This window comes from Centroberyx gerrardi, chromosome 14 (genome assembly GCF_048128805.1).
Source record: "Centroberyx gerrardi isolate f3 chromosome 14, fCenGer3.hap1.cur.20231027, whole genome shotgun sequence".
In the NCBI taxonomy this organism is placed as follows: domain Eukaryota; kingdom Metazoa; phylum Chordata; class Actinopteri; order Beryciformes; family Berycidae; genus Centroberyx; species Centroberyx gerrardi.
Window position 1 is genome coordinate 27,063,434 of NC_136010.1, and position 13,626 is coordinate 27,077,059.

At 45.3% G+C, this 13,626-nt stretch overlaps 2 protein-coding genes across 2 annotated transcripts in view; both read left to right on the forward strand.

The window, feature by feature from the left end:
- The window catches only part of plch2a (phospholipase C, eta 2a), a 174,857-nt gene extending 170,639 nt beyond the window's left edge, over positions 1 to 4,218 (forward strand). The window contains exon 23 of the mRNA XM_078288213.1: positions 1,313 to 4,218. Within this exon, the coding sequence (XP_078144339.1) occupies positions 1,313 to 2,997 (1,685 nt within the window). The 3' untranslated portion in view covers positions 2,998 to 4,218. The remainder of the gene's footprint in view (positions 1 to 1,312) is intronic.
- Positions 4,219 to 6,480: 2,262 nt separating this feature from the next.
- LOC139909359 (putative glutamate receptor) lies at positions 6,481 to 13,621 on the forward strand. The gene is made up of 10 exons (XM_071896393.2): positions 6,481 to 6,583; positions 6,836 to 6,914; positions 9,219 to 9,250; positions 9,603 to 9,782; positions 10,479 to 10,702; positions 11,417 to 11,514; positions 11,843 to 12,060; positions 12,306 to 12,525; positions 12,674 to 12,924; positions 13,024 to 13,621. The coding sequence occupies exons 2-10, from the start codon at positions 6,851 to 6,853 to the stop codon at positions 13,120 to 13,122; spliced, it is 1,386 nt and encodes a 461-aa protein (XP_071752494.1). The 5' UTR covers positions 6,481 to 6,583; positions 6,836 to 6,850; the 3' UTR covers positions 13,123 to 13,621.
- The last annotated feature ends 5 nt before the right edge of the window (positions 13,622 to 13,626 follow it).

Below are 13,626 nucleotides of genomic sequence, written 5' to 3' on the forward strand. Positions count from 1 at the left end.
ACGTTTAGTAGGCATAGTGCATGTAGGTGCAAGAGTGCAAGTTTTTCCTGTCAAGGAAAAGCGAGAGTCGTGCCCCTTACTCAAAACACAACATGTCTTGCAACATTACATTGCATTAGGGTCTATCAAGGCAGCTGTCTGTGGAGAAATTGGTATCTCTGCCTCTTTGACGATGGATTGCTCCATGTGTGATTGCTGAACATCGGTGGTGCAAACCTGACGGTAAACCCGACATTTACCGTTTATCTCGACATGACGTCATCTACGATTGGCCAGTTATTCGCAGGAATTTCTATAAATTAGATTCTTGTTGTGTAAGCATTTAAAGGACAAATCCACCCTAAAAAAACAGCTGTGAGCAATGCATTTTGCAGTCCTGGGTCCATTTTGTTGTTTGGTGGCCAAATGCAGACGACATGATTGTTTGAGTTGAGATATTTCCGGCGCAGCTACAATTTAATAGGAGAAAAAATTTCAACAATCTAAAACATCAGTGGTGAACATCAGGTTTTGGTGTCGGTCCCTCAGAATTGAAGAGAAACAGCTTCTTTCCAGACTCACCATTTTGTACCCGGCATTCAACAATCATACCGGGAGAAAGAAGAGGAAGAGACACCGATTTCTCCACCAACAGAAGCCTCAATAGACTAGAATGCAGCGTAGCCGCAAGACACAGTATGTTTTGAGTGAGGGGCGCAACTCTCGATTTTCTCGACTGGAAACACTCTCTCTCTTGCCATTGCTAAAGCTATCACTAGTGTTGTTGCTCTCTCCACCTACACTTAAAACCAACCACTGGATGCAACAAGTCCAGGCCAGTTCACTGGGGATGTCAAAAGGCATTCTGCAGGAAATCACTAACTGAAGCACAAGTAGACGAGGCAGGTTGAGAAAAAATGAATACAACAAATAGGTAAATGACAACACAATCACAAAATAATTCCTGGAATGCACTAAACATCACAGATTGGTATAAGAGTGTAAGAGTGTCTGACAGTTGAATTTTCCTTAAAGCATTAAGCTACTTCATAAAGTAACTTTTAATGTCTCAATGATGAAGTTAGTGATTTGTTGTCACCCATGATGAAATCAGGGGACAATGGATCGGCCCCAGTCCGTCCATTCATCCATCTGCCACACACAATATCTCGGACACCACTGATTTTGATGAAACTTTGGGGAATGATGCGTGTCATTGCTCCATTCTGACATTTTTAAAATTGCATTGATTGGCCCAGGGGAGCGCTGTGTTTGTGTACTTCTTGGGGGATGACATGTTCACTGTTGCCTTGTTCTCTTTGTCTTTCTACAGACTGTTCCACAGTGCAGAGACCAGTTCCCCCTCTTCCATTGCTTGCACCAATCTCTGAAGAAGCCAGGAACAGACGTCTCATTCGCTCTGCCTTCACTCCAGAAGACAAGCCACCTTCACGTCATTCCCCACCTCCACCATTGCACTCACTATCCACAGCAATAATCGCAGCCTTCCCATCGCCCGTTCCTTCAAATGGACCGATGGACAGTCCTGTCAGAGTGAAGGGAGATTGCAACAAACCCCTTACCCTTCCCAGGACCACTTCATTCCCTCTGACACCCCTTCCTCCTCAGGAGCCACACTCCAAAACTGTTCCATCACAGTGCAGTCAAGACCCCTGGGCCAGCAAAGGCACTCGACCATCCATGGAGCACATACCAAACCGGAAGGAAACCCTAGGAACTCAGACAGACAGGAAAAATGATATGGCAGGGCCTAAGTTTGACCATAGAGGGCAGCCTCCTGCTGTGGCTCTTCCCACTGAAACCCCTGTAGTCTCTGTAGCTCAGACAGCCCAGGCCAGGAGAGCACTTTTTAGCAGTCTGCCATCACACACACCAGTAAGGAGGGCCAAAAGCGAGGGACATGTTCGCGCGGCTGCAGCCTCGGTTGGGCAGGGCCAGTCGGCGGTACCGGAGGTCTGCACAGATGCTACCATGAACGACCGCCTGTGGAGCAAGCTGGAGCCAGGCAGCTACCGAGACAGCATGTCCTCCTCCTCCAGCATCTCCTCCAGTGACACCGTCATCGACCTGTCCCTGCCTAACCTGGTCAGGAAGAGCCTCACCAGCCTGCCCATGGCCGGCGGTGCCTCCGACCCTCCCTGGGTCAACTGCCGTCGGTCAGCGTTGGTCTCCTACGACGCCCTGCGGGTCAGCAAGAGCAAGTCGAACCCCAACCTCCGGCAGGGCGAGTGTCCAGAAGACGAGCTGCAGCCTCGCCCCCTGCGGACGCCCCGGGAAGCCGCCGCGGACTCGCCCAACAGACCGACCCAGAGGAGACACACCTGGAGCCGGCTCTACATGGAAGGGCTGAAGCAGTCGGCGGCCAACAGACCCTCCTCAGCAGCTACAGCCCCCTCTGCTGCGGCTTCCATGTCAAAAAGCCTGGGGGATCTGACCTCGGACGACATTTCCTGTAACTTTGACAGCAAGTACCGCAGCATCAGCCGCAGCTTCATCGTTAGACCCACGAGGGACCAGCTCCGCAAGGGCAGCCCGCAGAGATCTCGGCCGCCCAGCGACCTGACCGAGCAGCTGCGGAGGCTGACTGACGTGGAGCCCCTGACCGCCAGCGACTTCGCCCCCGAAAACAGGCCTAGAGAGTCCCAGGCCGAGGCCACGGACGAGCCCCTGACGCGCAGGACGTCCTCGAGGAGCCAAAGCAGGGTGCGCTACATTGCAAACAGGGCCAAGCAGGCTCAAGAAAGGCAGAGGCTACAGGGCTTGGTCCAGGGCAGGAACTCAAGCATCAGCCTCAGTGGTAGCATTAGTAGCGGCAGTAGCGCGAGCCCCATCGAGGAGCGGGGGAACCCCGAGGGGGCATGCTGCGTGGCCCGGAGTCCCTGCACCAGTCTGGACCTGCTGAGTCAGCTCACCTCCCTGGGGTCCCCCTCCCCTAGACAGTCCCAGTCCTCCCCAGACCCTGACAACAATGAAGTCTTTTTCATGCTCAAGCTCTAAGAACTGACTGACTGCTTTGGAACTGAGCGTGAGAGACACAGCTAGAAACTTGTTTGGAATACGATCCAGCTTTTCTCAAGTGGAAATTGTAATCTTTTTTTTAGGAAAAGGAAAAGTTGTATATCTTCAAACTTGCTGCAGAAACTGGTTCATAATACAGACTATTTCTACATCTTCCAGAAAACTGTGTTCTACTGTATTAGTTATACATTACTGATTAACTCTTAAGGATGTGCAAGATCCAATTTTTTAACCAATGCCATATAGAAATATTCTCTTGGAGAGCAAAAGCATCAATTACAGCCCTGTCATCTGTTTGCACCAAATGTTGTATAAATGCCAGAATGAATTTAGTAAAAAATACCCTCCCCTAGGAGTTTTTATATGGCTGTTTAAGTTGATTGTGATCTACTCTTATGTTTTGAGTGTTTTTTGGAACTTAACATGAGCATACAGTAGCAATAGATCACGAGTAGAGGACTGGATTTTAAATGATCCCATTCTTTTTATTTACTTGAACTGTAATGATATACTTTTAACTGATTAGAAAATTAGACCTGACTACTCTATGTTAAGACTTTATTATCATCAGTAGCCCAGCCATGTGCTAGCAATATTTTGAAAATGATGGCATTGTATCATTTTGAAGATTATGTACAGTTGGATGCTAAAAAGCAGAGGCTTGTCTCATGTCTTTGCTGCAAAAATAGGAGGGAATTATTCCTACAATGCAGGATAAAAGGTCTTGATTTTTAGTATTCTTTGTGTAGTGGATACATTGTAATTTGACTGAGCTGCCAATATTTTGCGAACCTTCCATATCTGTGGCATGTTACTCCACCAAGATCTTCTACTTTAAAGTAGTGGTAGAGTAGACGACACCTTACCAACCTTAGCCCTTTTTAAGTTGACTGCATGTCTTTTATGCACTGTAATATTTATCCCAAGGGTCTGCTTTATTTTACAATAACTTTTTTATATGAAGATTTGTTAATATTTCCAACCTCTTTTCAGATCGTCTAATGGTTATGGGTCACTAGAGCATCATGTCTGAATCCCCGTGTTCTCATTGGTCTGTGGCAAACGAGATGGGAATGACTTGTATCAAAGCACGTTTATTTGTAGGCCTACTGTATTGTTTGCACTGCCATGCCAGTTCCTCGTGCAACATTTTAGGGACAATATTTAATTCAAACCATGTGTAATTATGACCTGAATAAATCTCAAATGAATATTAATGCAAGCTTCACATCTCATTTGTTTCATTCACTCTTAATCGGTTGACTGTTGTCTCAGCGCTGAAACAAAGACAAGTCGTTAACAAACTGGGCATCCAGTTAAAATGAGCCTTACACAAGTTGACATGTAAAAGCCCTTGGCCTTGGTTTTGGCAAGGCCCGCTCTCTGCTCTAATTATGGACTCTGCTTGGGTCTGTGTTTACCAGCCATCACCTCTCTCAACCTCTCTGGCAACCCTCCGGACCCCCTGCAGGAAGGGAGAATGTTCCAGAACAAAGATTTAAGGCTGCACAATAGATGACAAGCTCAGTCAGTTGTTGAAGAAGAGAAAAACATGTTTTCAGTAATACTTGCCACCCATGAGTTTAAAAGCATACTTTTTTTAGGCTTTTTTTTATTTGCTTAGACTCTGTGGAAAAAGCTGTTTACCCCCCATATTGCTTTATATAGAATAAAAGCTTGTTCATATCAAGGACCCCTAATTTAGTCCACATTAGGGCCATGGACCCCCATTTCATGAGATTTTTTTTTCTCTGACCCAAATCTGAGAATATTTTTATTAAGATATGATTTTGTCCAGAATTCCATGACTATCTGTATTGTAGGAAGAGAGATAACAGTGAAACTATGATCAGAACAGTCAATTCTTCTACATTCTCTAATTGTGTTAACTTATTGTAAATTAAATAATGGTGAAGTTTAACGATTCATCAATTTGCTGAGGACCCCCTGGAACCCCCTCAAGGACCCCTGGTGGTTTCCAGTCCCCACGTTGAGAACCATTGCCATAGACAACCAGTGTAGTACTGGTCAATTCTACAATAAATATGTAATCAAACAAACTGACGTGGACAACAGTGACTGGATCATATCTCATTTTTAATAAAAGGCCAATATCGGCCCCCATGTATCGGTCTAACCCTAATCATAATTAAATGTAAGTAGCCATGCAACTATTCCATGCTTTCTCTGCTCACTGACTTGTCAATCAAAGGCCTGGGCATTGTCAAGTTTCTGGTTTCCAAGCTGATGGCCACCTCTGGCGAGCTGTCAGACGCTGCCAGGCCTCTTCCTCGGCTCTGTGAGGCTTTCTGGAGCGCGACATGCTCATTTTAGTGCCACAGACTTGGCCCCTGCTGGCACACAAAACACAAAAGACGGCTTCATTAGGATTCCAGGAACACTGCCGACTCCCTCTTAAAGCCGTATTTATCTAGACGATTTGGCACGGCTCGGCCCCTTCAACCGAAACCTCCAGCCCCGTCGAGCACTTGGGAGCCGAGGGAATGTTTTTGTCACCAAGACTGAATGCAGCCCGTCCCCCTCGAAATGAAATCATCGCTTGTTTTTTAAAGGCTTTGTGGAAGCACACATTTATAGAGTTAAACCCATTAAACTCGTATAAGCTGGTATGATGGTGTAATTAACGATGTGCAAAAACTGTATAGTTAATATGAGATTGAATTCAATCTAATTTTCTGTTGTTTATATTGCAAGAAAAGAAACCCCTATTATTGGGTTTCTAATCTGTTTATAATGCATCATAATGCACTGCAAGCAACGTGTTCTTTTAGATTACATTAGGGACTTTTTCTGTGAAATTGCTATCAGATCATTGCACAGTTATTTTGTTACATTTAGAAATAGGATTTAAAGAACACTGTGCTTACTTCCCACTGACCATACATCTGTTGCAGGAGTCCCTCAGGGTTTGTCAGGAAACAAAATCTGGTCCAAAAAACAATCTATCCCTCCACCACAGATGCATTGGGACCTCCAGTCCATCCCCTCACCCCTGCACCCCCGCTGGCTGAGATGCTCTGTTATGTAACCTTACAAAAACAAGTATGGTTACCGTTCAGGAATGACACTTAAATCTAAAGGTGGTAAAAACCGGCTTTTACTGGCCTCCAAGCTCTGTAGTTTGGTAATGGAATAATTTGAATTTAGGAAATAGTATGTACTGATTCACTTTAAAACATCCTGGTACCTTGTTTTTATTTGGGTTATTTCCCTGCCATCGAACTCATGGTATTTTTCTTACTGTAGATGTTGCACAACAGTGGAATACATCCGGCCACTAGTAATTTTATACACAGCCCTCTCAAAACTCTCCTTTTTCTCCCAGCCCACTTCCCAACAGTCACATGCTTTTTTCTCCTTTTGAAGCCCTATCTCATCCCTCTGCGTCCACCCCCATATAAATCCCCCCTAAATTGTGCTGCACCCGACCCTTCCCACTGGCCACTTGCAGGAGTTGTAGTAACTCTCATATTTTTGCTGGAGTCCTCCCACTCACCCAAATCAGCAAGCTAAGTCAAGGTTTTTTACTCACAGTGCGTCTAAGGTAAGGACACTATTACTGGAGTGTAACTATTTTTACAATTTTAACATGTCTTAGTTGTTAAAGTGAACTGTTCTTCCATCTCTGAGTAAAACTTTGAACCAAATATATGGCAATAATTAAGCATATCTTTAAAGTTTAAAGCATACAAGTTTTTATATGTTGCTCTTGGTTAATGTCAAGGTGAGATGTGTTTTGAAATGATGACAAGAAGTAGTGCCAGAAACTCATGATCATCATCGGTGTCATTTTCAGGCTGAGCGTGGCATCATGAAAGGCTACCTGGTGCTGGTTTTATGTGTGGCAGCACTGACTGCAGGTGTATACACTGCAGGTAAGACTAGTACAACACTACCAGGCACTCAAACACCAGCCATATCTTTTTGGACAAATATATTATCATGTTTAGAATTTTAATAATAATTTTTTTTTTCTTGTGAAGTATTTACAGACCCTAGTCTTAACTCCACTTATTCAGTGAAAAGGTAAAGGAGCATCATTGGTGTATTGATTTGCTATCAGGGTGGGAAATTAATTTGTCATATAGCCACTGTGTCTAGATTCCTAATTTCTACCAGCCACTCACATTTTTTACCAGCCGCTTTTTAAAGTCAATGTCAAAAGCTAAATATTGATACATGGTTTGACAGATGGTTAAAAAACCAGCCAGTTGTACATCTTGCCTTGCTTGCCATGTCGCCACTTCTCATTGATATATTGCTTTTTTTTATGATAATATTATTTGTTAACGTATGCCCGGGAGTGGTCATGGGAAGAAAAACAAGACATACAGGACGTAAACAGAAGGCAGTATGAGTGTCACTGTGGGAGCACACTGCATCCTTTTGGGGCTGTTAGCTAAAATGGTATAGAACCACTTGTGTAGAAGATTATGTTGATGATGCAACTAAAGTAATTACAATAATAACAGAGCTAAAACTATGCCACAGCCTGCAACAGCCCTCTTCTTTGGCTATCTATTTCAGATCTGCCTGATATAAAGCAGACTAGTGGCCTCCAGCATGTCAGCAGGCAGATTGGAGTTTTAGTTTTACAAACTTTTCTCTGAGCTAGAGCTGCTCTGAAGGCCGAAATAATCTCATTGGTTGATAATATAAAACCTCCTTGAGTCTCACTGGAGTTAAACCTCAATGGGCGGAGCCAAAGAACCACCATTTTTCTGGCCAAGTAATGTTAGACTAAAGCCCAGAGAAAATGGCAAGGCGCCGAGAGGGGAGGTCGCCTAACGTTAGCTAATATTTTGAAGCCTAGCGCTCTAACTGAAGAACAATGCAGAATGGCCTTAGCTAGTTAGCCTAGCCGACCTTCCAAGTTCAAACTACCCATACTAGCCTGTATCTAGGTAAGCTAGTTAGCTAGCCTGCTAACCATCCAAGATCAAGAATGCCGTGGTCATGAATTAATAAATGAAAAAAAGATGTAATTTATATTTTGACCTGAGTTCCTCCTTTGCCATTGAGGTTTAACTCAATGAATAAGATAATTTCTGCCTCCGGAGCGGCTCCGCCTCCGAGAAATGTATGTATGATTAAAACCCCAATCTGCTGCTCGCAGGCTGTGGCTGCTCTATGGGAAAGGGGCGCACTCCAAAACCATTCTCCACATTTGACTCTTTCCCCATTGGCAGCTGGATGAGAGTGCTGGAGCCCTATCAAAGTGCAGAGGTGGGGGGGCCTCGACTGTGGCAGGGTCCCATTTCTCACCAGTTGAGGCAGTGGAGCGGGGGGATAATGCCTTGCTGTGGTCCACAAAGCACTGTGATAAATCAATTAACTATGTGGGGGGAAGACTCGGCAGGCAAGCCATGAACTGACAGGCATCTCCGCAGCTCATAGGTCTTGCCATCTTCTCTAGAGGAGGCTGACGGGGTGTCATCTGCTTTATATGGGGATAGACGGGGGACAGGAGGGTGCCCCTGCACATACCCCCCCAACCCAACCGGGCTCGCTTTTGTATGGCAAGCAATTATGAAGAAGTGGCACCCCTGGGACCTCCGCTTATCCCCCCCCCTCCTTTCTCTGACCAACCCTGGCAGGGCATGTTAGGTCCCGCTGGACACGCTGCGAATGCCATTGGTCACAGTTGACGGCGAAAAGAAAACAAGTTTGAGTATCATGGATAAATGTGCAATACTTACCAGACGAGGGGGAACTCCCCCTGTTCTGATACATGGTGGCGGGGGTGGGGGGTGGGTTGGGGGGGGGGGGCGAAAGGAGTGCCGGAACACATCTTTAGGGAAGGGTCCCCACTTTGATCTCACCACAGGGGCTTAGAATATTTCAGAATGTTCCCCCATTGTACCTTGCAACTGTCCCCTCTGTTTGGAGACCTTTTCACAGCCCCCTTGAAAAAGAACTGACAACAAGACTGTCATTGTCCTCCGCTGGCTTATTTACTCCGTGTGGCTGAGAGAAAAACACATAGAGGGACACAAAGCGACAATATGGTTCATTAGGGTTTCAGGTCCCCACTTTTCCACAGAAGCTTGTAGACATGAAACGAAAGCGGCTCATCGGCCAAAAGCAAAGAACTGGCTTCGGGTAAATCCTCTCATCTCGTGCTCGATTACTTTGATAGGAGTCTAGAATTTACTGAGGTGTTTGTTTTTCCATTCTAGACGCCAAGGAGTTATCCATCACCACTATAAAGGTATTCTTTCTCTCTCCCTTTCAGTGACTTTGCACAACTGTGAAACAGAGTGATCGTGCCTCAACAAAGATTTAGTTCGTCAATAGGAACAACACGTCTTGGAATCCATACTTTTTTGCACATTTCCATTCATGCATTTCAACTTAATATGTCTGAATGTTGGAATAGTCATTTGATATGTTTATATAACCCCCATTTGGTATATTCTTATTTATATCCTATTCTTTGATGTGGCATTACCATTTGCTGCTTCTACTGCCCAGTTTCCCCACAGCAATCATTAAACTTTCATCTAATCTACCCTAAGTCATGAGGCATTTGAACGAGGCCGTTTTTTTCTGTCACCCCTCAGCAAGACCCGTACACCATGTCCAGAGGCTCTGATCTGGAGGGCTACTGCATCGACCTGCTATATGAGCTCTCCAAGAAGCTGGGCTTCAAGTACAAAGTCAACCTGGTGAAGGACAACCGCTACGGCTCGCTCGATCCCAGCGGGAACTGGAATGGAATGATTGGCGAGGTGGCCCGAGGGGTGAGTCGCTCAGGGAAGAGGGTCAGGTCTACCACCTCTACAGTGATATATGTGATATAGTCACTGAATACTCTCCATCTTATATCTTACATTGTCCCTTTGCACTGGTCCTGTTGTCCATGTACCATATGTATCAATATGTACTGTGTAGGATTAGACCGATATATTGGTTTGCTGATATATGGGGCCAATATTGGTCTTTCATTAAAAATCAGCCAGTCAGCGACATCCACTGCTGACATGATGGAGGTTCCTCCCTGACCACAGCTACATAAAAACAGTATGTAAAACCTATAATGAAATTAAATTTTCTATGCACACTTTATTAATTTAATCGCTCAATATCGTTTTTTTGTAAACTAATTCTTCATTTAAAGGCAGTAATGTATCCCAGAGGTTCCCTACAATAGGTGTGGTGGGTCACCATGCCTTAAAGAGCTGCTAACCCTAAAAGAATTTCATTAGTCTGGGTGTCAGTGGAGAGTTTTAGTGTCCCATGATGGTCTAAATGCTGATTCAGAGGCTTTTACACTCAAAGAATCAAAGTCTGGGAGAAAAAGTGAATTCTTAATATAATGCGTATAAGACGAGTTCAGTCTAAAATATTGGAAGTGATATTGGCCTGATGTTACTACACAAGTCTGAATATGTCTGTATCAAATGTGTGCTGATGTGTTTACCTGCATCATATATCAGGAGGCTGACCTGGCTGTGGCCCCGCTGACCCTCACGGCGGTCAGGGAGCAGTTTGTGGAGATGACCACACCCTTCATGCAAACGGGAATCGGCTTCATCCTGCGCAGAGACTTGGCGTCCGATGAGAGCCACTTCAGCTTCCTGTCGCCCTTCTCCACCGAGATGTGGGTGGGCGTCCTTATCGCCTTCCTGCTAACTGGTCTCTGCATCTTTCTGGTGGCCAGGTGAGTGCTTGGACATGCCTGACCATAGAACTTTAACTTGATCATGTAAAATGCAAGTATACCATATGTAAAAATGGTGGTTTCCTTGTCATTATCCATCCAACAGCAGTAGCCTCTCAACTGGTAACACATACTCAAAGAATTTAGCACTGGTTCAGAAACACTGGGTGTGCAAAGTATATGAATTGGGCCTTTAAAGCTTCAGAACAAGCAGAAGCAATTATTCAGTAAAAATGACCGTCAAGCCATGAATATCAAGTGTTTAAAGTTGCACTAGGCAATGTTGCACTTTGGCGGCACCAACTGGCAGCGGGAGACCATTGTTTGAATTTATGAAAGTTTGATGGACTTGATTACCCCGAAATCCTGTCAGAATATGCGCACTCCTCGGTCCTAAGTGTCTTCTTTTTAGTGTGTGGTGGGGGTTCAGCCATCATTGGTGAGTCTAGATTTCTCTGGACGGAGCGCTCACTCACTGCTGTTTAGGAGACACGTTTGTATTTTGCTTTTAAGTTTCAATTTGTCACTTCCTGTGTGGAGAAGATTTTCCTGCCAGTGACCATACCAACACCAGAGCTTCATTAGAGCAAATAGGGTGAATCTACAACGTCTCAGTCAGTGGGGACTCTCAATCAGAGACACTCTTCTCTGTTGCAGCCCTTCATGATTCAGGCTGATAAGACAGGTGACACTTGTGTTTCCCTGCATTTCCAGGATCAGTCCTACCGAATGGGCTGAACCAGAGACGGAGGAACACAGCTTCACCTTGCTGCACAGCTTCTGGTACATCACCGGAGCTCTCACCCTGCAAGGTAACACAGCAGTCAGCAAAACTGAACCACAGGCACATAAAGACATTTTGCTGTCTGCTTCTGTACTTTCTCTCTCAGACTAAATATACTGAGTTGCATCCCTATAATTTTAATACTGGCGTGGGCAGCGGTGTAGTGGGAAATTAAAAGGTGGTGATCAAGCTGGCGATCATCACCAGGCAAACAACCATCAAATAGGAAAACAAATCAATTATTGTTTAAGAAAAGCATTGATTTGGGATTTGTTTCCTTTAAAAGATCTTAATATAACTTACATTGGTTTGATATTACTTAACTCTGTTTGCTGTCTGTTTCTTTGCCTTCCCAGGTGCTGGTCCTCACCCAAAAGCCCTGTCTGGACGTATAGTGAGCGCCATCTGGTGGGTATTTGCTGTAGTCCTGCTGGCCTGCTACTTTGCCAACTTCAACTCCATGCTCCACTCCGACACCCAGCATGTAACCATCAAGAGCTTTGAAGACCTTGCCAACCAGGACGTTCTAGATTATGGCACAGTTGATGCTGGTTCCTCAATGTCTTTCTTCAAGGTACGTCTCGTCAGGATGAATGCCTAAAGTCCCTTGATATATACGGAATGTACAAAACAATACGACCACCTTCCCAATACGGACTTCCAACCCCTTTTACACAATCTGTGTCTCGGTGTCTCAAGGCTTTAAACTCGTTCTTTAATTTGTCTATAGGCGAGTATCCAGTATGCATGGAGGACATGAGAGGAATACAATTTTGTATGTTTCCAGACCCCACATTTTTTCAATCTTTTCTATTCCAGAACTCCAACAATCCTGTCTACCGGCGTATCTACCAGCATATGGAGCGTAAGAAGAGCTATGTGTCCAACATGGAGGAGGGTATTCGCCGTGCCCAGGAGGGAAACTTTGCCTTTATCGGTGAGGCTGTGTCCCTGGACCTGGCTGTGGCCCGCTATTGTCAACTGATGCGTTCCCAGGACGTCATTGCTATGAGAGGCTACAGTATTGCAGCACCACTGGGTGAGTCCTCTGGGCCTGTCAGAACTTTTTTGACGAGGGTTAGCCAGACATAAAGGTGTTTGCATTCGATTTTTGCTTTAATATGCTGTCTGACTTTTCTGTCTTTCTTGTCTCAATCACCCTCATCAACCTCCCTTTCCTCCACCAGGTTCCCCACTTGTAAAAAACCTGACAGTGGCCATCCTCCAGCTGAGCGAGTCCGGCGAGCTGACCTACCTGAGGAACAAGTGGTGGGCCAACAGCTGCGTGGGGGCCGACGGAGCCCAGAACTCCGGGGCCCTGCAGCCCCACAACCTGCGGGGTCTTTTCCTCCTTCTGGGCCTGGGACTCGGCCTGGGGCTGCTGCTGGCCCTGCTGGAGCTGGTGTCCAAGGCCCGCAGCCAAGCCAAGGATGGCAAGGTAGGGTAGAGCAGTACTTGGTGTATTCACATCAATGGTCAGGTTCAATAGCCGTTTCATCTTTGTCCATTTCTTCTTCTTTCAATCTGTCCTCTGCAGAAATCGTGCTGCTCAGCATTGACGACTGAGCTGAACCGGCGTTTTGGCAGTGGAGGGGAGAGCGCTGACCAAGAGACCTCAGACAAAAGCAAAGCTTAAAAGGAAATGTTTACAGGCGAGCTTTCAACAGGGTAGAGTCAGAGAAGAGAATACGCTCTATGCCTACGTCAAGAACTTAGGTCCAGTTCCAACAGATACAGTAGATAGCAGTCTATGTTTCATTAGTAGGACTCGTGTATTGTACCATTGCTCAGTTGCAAGATTTGTGTTTTGTACCTCTTCCAGGATAGGATAGGATCACATGAATTAGCATTTCCAGATTGAGCTACAATGTGTTAAGCCACTACATAAACAGCAAGAGACCACGGCACTTGGGGCTTCAAACTGCAAAGATTACTAACCCTCAGATTTTGTTTAGTGATGACTTTTGTGCCGTGTTATCAGATATCTACGTCTCACCTCGCCTCATCATTTTGACCCACCTCCCCACCCCTCCTCCCTCCCATTAATTTTTTCTTCTTGTATTATAATAGTATTAGAATAGTGTTGGTTCACTTTAACCACTGTGTTTCCCAAATAAATCCCTCAATATCCCAAATGCTC

Coding starts and splice junctions, on each gene's coding strand:
- LOC139909359 (XM_071896393.2), top strand. CDS start 6,851: ATGAAAGGCTACCTGGTGCTGGTTTTATGTGTGGCAGCACTGACTGCA. Junction 12,061..12,305: donor CCTCAATGTCTTTCTTCAAG/GTACGTCTCGTC, acceptor TTTCTATTCCAG/AACTCCAACAATCCTGTCTA. Junction 12,925..13,023: donor GCCAAGCCAAGGATGGCAAG/GTAGGGTAGAGC, acceptor TGTCCTCTGCAG/AAATCGTGCTGCTCAGCATT.